This window comes from Mesitornis unicolor, unplaced genomic scaffold, assembly GCF_000695765.1.
Source record: "Mesitornis unicolor isolate BGI_N332 unplaced genomic scaffold, ASM69576v1 scaffold38564, whole genome shotgun sequence".
In the NCBI taxonomy this organism is placed as follows: Eukaryota; Metazoa; Chordata; class Aves; order Mesitornithiformes; family Mesitornithidae; genus Mesitornis; species Mesitornis unicolor.
The window spans coordinates 36950-41506 of record NW_010181457.1 but is presented as its reverse complement, the minus strand read 5'-3'; the positions used below and the strand labels follow the sequence as shown (position 1 = coordinate 41506).

Genomic DNA, 4557 nt, shown 5'->3' with positions numbered 1-4557 from the left:
ACCAAGCGATTCTGTGATTCTGTGATTCTATTTTCTTTACAGGAAAGTCTCTTGGACACGGAGCTTTTGGAAAGGTGGTACAAGCATCTGCTTTTGGAATTAAGAAATCACCAACATGCAGAATAGTTGCTGTGAAAATGCTGAAAGGTATCTTGCTGCAAAGCTGGGCTGGAGAGAATGGCACCTTATGTAGTGTCTCACTTTTAATATGATCCTGTCATAAGCAAGAGTGTGTGGTGGTATACCCCCACCAGTAACTCTCTGAAGCCTCCAAAACACCTCTAGGTGTTCCTGCTCCGGCAAGGGGATTGGACTAGATGATCTTTTGAGGTCCCTTCCAATCCCTAACGTTCTGTGATTCTGTGAAAATGTGTGCACCAAATTTCAGGTTCACCACAAGTGAAATGGCTGAACTATGAAATAAAAATTTCATTCACAGTAAAAAGGGTGATAAATTGTCACACAGGAGAAAGTTTCAGAGGCAGTGAGAACATGATTGCCTAATTTTTTTGGAAGATCTGGTTCCACTACTTCAAGTACCAGTAAGAATGAAAGAGTCACTTTGGTAGGATCAGAAGAGGCAATTAGATTTCCTGCATACCCTATGTTGTACCATTATGCTAGACTGTAAATAAAATTTAGCTGAAACATAAGGCACCCAGTGAAGACACTTGGATGGAAGCATTTTCCTTGGCCATTAGTTCCAATGATTAATCATCTCATTGTAAAAATCAGGTGCCTTATGTTTAACTTGCATCTATCTGACTTTCGCTTCTCATTCTAACCTTCTCCGTTATATTAAATAATCATTTTTCTTCATGAAGGCCCTTTTATTAAGCTAAACAGATTGAGCAGTTTAAATATTGGAGTTGTTGTGCATATGCATCCTCTCTGAACCATGTGCAGCCTCATCACGTGGTTCTTAGGATGCTGACACCCAGGTCGTGTAATGGATTTGCCAATGCTCTTCATACACTAGCGCTCTTCCCAAAGTGAAATTGTCTCCCAGCTATCTACTGCCACTGTTCTCACTGAAGCAGGAAGGACAAAGACCCTGATGAGTTTGGAGAGGACGCTTGGGTAGTCAGCAGGCAGGATGATGCTCAGTAGTGGCCTGCAGCAGCTGTGGCTGAATTCCCTAACCCCAAGTCCTGGTGGCATCCCTTCCGATGTATTTAGCTTTCCCTTGTTTATATATCTAAGGATCATATCAGGCTTTTAGTTTTGTTTTTGTAAGTTGCCCTGGGAGCTTATGCTGCATTGCTTATCCCTCTTAATCCTTGAATACTTTCCAGTGTCTTTCTTTTCCAGGACACATCCTCTGTAACATTCTGCTGTTAAGGCTTGGGTCCCTGATGCTCTCAGTTGACTCTGTTCAAACATAGTTTGAATACATCCCTCTTACCCAGTAGCTTACACAGCTGCTTACTTGCTTATCAGTTATCAGGACATCTTCCAACCCTTGGAGGGGCATGTACAATAGTGTCAGACCTACAGTATGTCCCTGCAATGCTCAACCTGAAATAGCTTAATCAGGACACTATTTATGGCCAGCAATGACCCAGCAGCTCTCCTCTGTGTAGAGTGTGCCCTCTTAATACTGTCCTCAACAGGCTTGTTCTGCAATATAATGGTAAATGCATTAGCACAAGGTGGTATATGCTACTGTGGTATCCAGGATCATCCCCAAGGAGGGAATTTGCAGCTGAGAGGGTTGCAAACCTTTCTCCTCTCACTTGTTGCAAAAGCACAGAAATACCCTTTTGGCCATTGGCAAATGAACAACTACCCTGCAGCAAGCATGTAGGAAAATGGGAGGAAATGAAAGCTTTGGTCCCTGTCCAGACCTTTGGCAGCAGTAGGCTATTTGTGTTGCTGGTTTCAGTGGATGGCCTGTCACCTGGGTCACTGAGGTGTTTTGCCAAGATACAGACATAGGTACATCAGCAGGCTTCTTGTGCCAGCCAGAACCAACAAGGCAGCAGGAGTTGCTCCCGGAATAGATGGGTGCAGATGGCATCTATGAGAAGTCTTCATGGTGGGATTCATGTACATGTGTAGGATAGATGTATCTGAATTAGTCACTCAAATTCCATTTATTGTCAGTGGTGAGAAACAACACTTCATCCCATCCTAAGGCAGAACCCTGCATGTGGTGAGCTGAGCACTTGTTTAGCTCTGCTGACTATGAAGAGAGCCTATGGTGACTAGATCCTCTGTAGGCATCTTCACTTTGGACACCTAAAGTTAAGGGAGATCAGCCCTATTCCTTGTGTCCTCACTAGGTTATCCAGGAACTTTGCAGTCATTCACAGGCTTTGTCCCCACTGAATTCTCATGAGGTGGAGGAAAAGTGTCAGCACCTATACAGATGAATAGTGGGTCACTGGGTAGATGACAAGTTTTGTGTGGAGCCACCAAGAAAATCTGTTTTTATTTAGATGTTGAAACCAAGCCCTTTAAGACCTAGCTCTAGGACTATTTTTACTTTTGGTGTCATTAAACTAAAAAAGTTCCTTTGGGTCTACACAAAGCAATAGGTTTTTTTCTTGTTTTATTACCAAAAATTCTGCAGGAAAAAAAAATTTGCTCAGAGGGAATTAAAAGTTTAACTCAATACTAAACAGAATCTTTTGGTTTTAGTTGTGCGATTTATTATATCATTACTCTTATGAATATTATTAATATTGATCATAACCAATGTGGTTGAGATGCAGTCACCTAGCTTTAACCATTTAAAATTTACTTCCCTGATCTGTCTTAGTACTCCAGGCTTCTATAATGAACAGAACCAATCATCACCAAAGGGTGGTTAATCTCTTCCCTACACAGATGGCTAAAGCTGACAGCTGCATCAGCCTCTGGAAATGCTTTGCTCTTGCCACTGACTTCTTGAGATGTTGATGAGTTCAGGCTAGTACATAACCCTTGGATGGCTGAAGCCAGGTTAGCTGAAACCTACTCTAGATAGAGTTAATTATAGTCTTGAAGTCTCTTTTTATTTGTTCTTTCATTTTTTGCCTGAAATGACAAAACTATCCATGTGAAAAAAAAATTCTCTCAGTTCTAAATATAACAGAGTCTACTGGGAGGAAGTTGAGTGTCTAACCCTTTTTATAGGCTTTATTGCAAGTAAGAGGATGCTGATCAGTGAGGAATAGAAAAAGAGCATCAACATGTGAAGTACATCATAATTCACATAAATAAAGGTTATTTCAATAGAAAGTGACAAGAAGCGATAAAGCACAGCAGGACCAGTTTTTTGCCATTTCACATTGACTTTATTTTGTGTTTACAGAAGGGGCTACAGCAAGTGAGTACAAAGCACTGATGACTGAGCTGAAAATCCTGATCCACATTGGTCACCATCTCAATATTGTGAATTTGCTGGGAGCTTGCACCAAAAATGGAGGTAAAAAAGTCTGCACTGCACTGAAAATGGGTTTGGATCACCTCCCAGTAACAGCCAGTTGGCTGTGTAGGCTTTTTGTCCAGAGGTCAAGTTATTAACTTGAAATATTGGAGCTCATCCTGTGACAAAAAAAAAGAGACTTTTAGTCATTTAATACAATGATTAAATATTTTCCTTACTTAAATTCTCTTTCGGTATTAACAGGGGGAGTGTGAATTTAGGACCATGCCACTTTATCTCCATATATCCTTTATATCGCTCACTTCACGGCTCAAGCTCAAGTTAAACATGATCTGGAAAGGCTGGGAAAAAGAGATACTGGCTGTTGGCCTGAACAATGAATCACAAGGCAACTGTTGTAAAATCCTTTGTGATATTCCACTAAGAAAATCAAAGGGCCACTATGAGCGATTGTTTGGTTTAGATATAACACCTATTTCAGTTCAAAAAGTGTGTGTGGGCTGCAGGACTCCAGTCTGAACTCAGACTGGCCAAAGAGGAAACAGAGGGTCCCTCAGGACCCTGGTTCATGATCCAGCTTTCAAAAATTAGGCCCTTCCCTAATTTCCAGAAATAAGTTGTTTTGCTGACATGTCCAGTGTCTTTCAAGCAGCCTTCTACTTCATGAGGACATACTGTTAGTTATTCTGAACTCAAGCTGTAACTAGGGGCATGAAAAACTATTCTTCTCAGAACTGATACCACCTTGTACTGCTTTACGCTACTCAAAATGCACTTTCCTTTTGCCCAGGGCCTCTGATGGTGATTGTTGAATACTGCAAGTATGGGAATTTATCAAACTACCTGAAGAGCAAGAGGAATCTTTTCTGCCCCAGCAAGGTGAGGGGGCAGATGCCTCTCTGGTAGGGTTCATCTAACCTACTGTAAGTGTCAGTAGTGTAGATGTCAGCATCTGAGCTAGTCTCCTTAGACTCTCTTCTACCAAAGGAGAGAAACAGCTTTTGGGTACAGTTCACCTAACCTATTTTAATGTCTGGTGTGGGATGTGTTGTGCCAAGAAAGGGCTCATTTCTCTTCCCAGACTGTGCAAGCAGACTTCTGTAACTAATTCAGATGAAGCCATCTACAGTGAGAAGTGAATTCTGTCCAAAGTGTCCCCACATGCTCTTGTCTTACTGCTGACA

General features: G+C 41.6%; 1 protein-coding gene across 1 annotated transcript in view; it reads left to right on the top strand.

Annotated features, from left to right (window-relative positions):
* Positions 1-42: 42 nt before the first annotated feature.
* LOC104539824 (vascular endothelial growth factor receptor 1-like) overlaps positions 43-4557 on the top strand; it is a gene marked incomplete at its 5' end in the record, with an annotated part of 18748 nt that continues 14233 nt past the window's right edge. Inside the window, 3 exons of the mRNA XM_010183444.1 lie at positions 43-147; positions 3299-3412; positions 4164-4252. Coding sequence (XP_010181746.1) covers positions 43-147; positions 3299-3412; positions 4164-4252 — 308 coding nt within the window. The remainder of the gene's footprint in view (positions 148-3298; positions 3413-4163; positions 4253-4557) is intronic.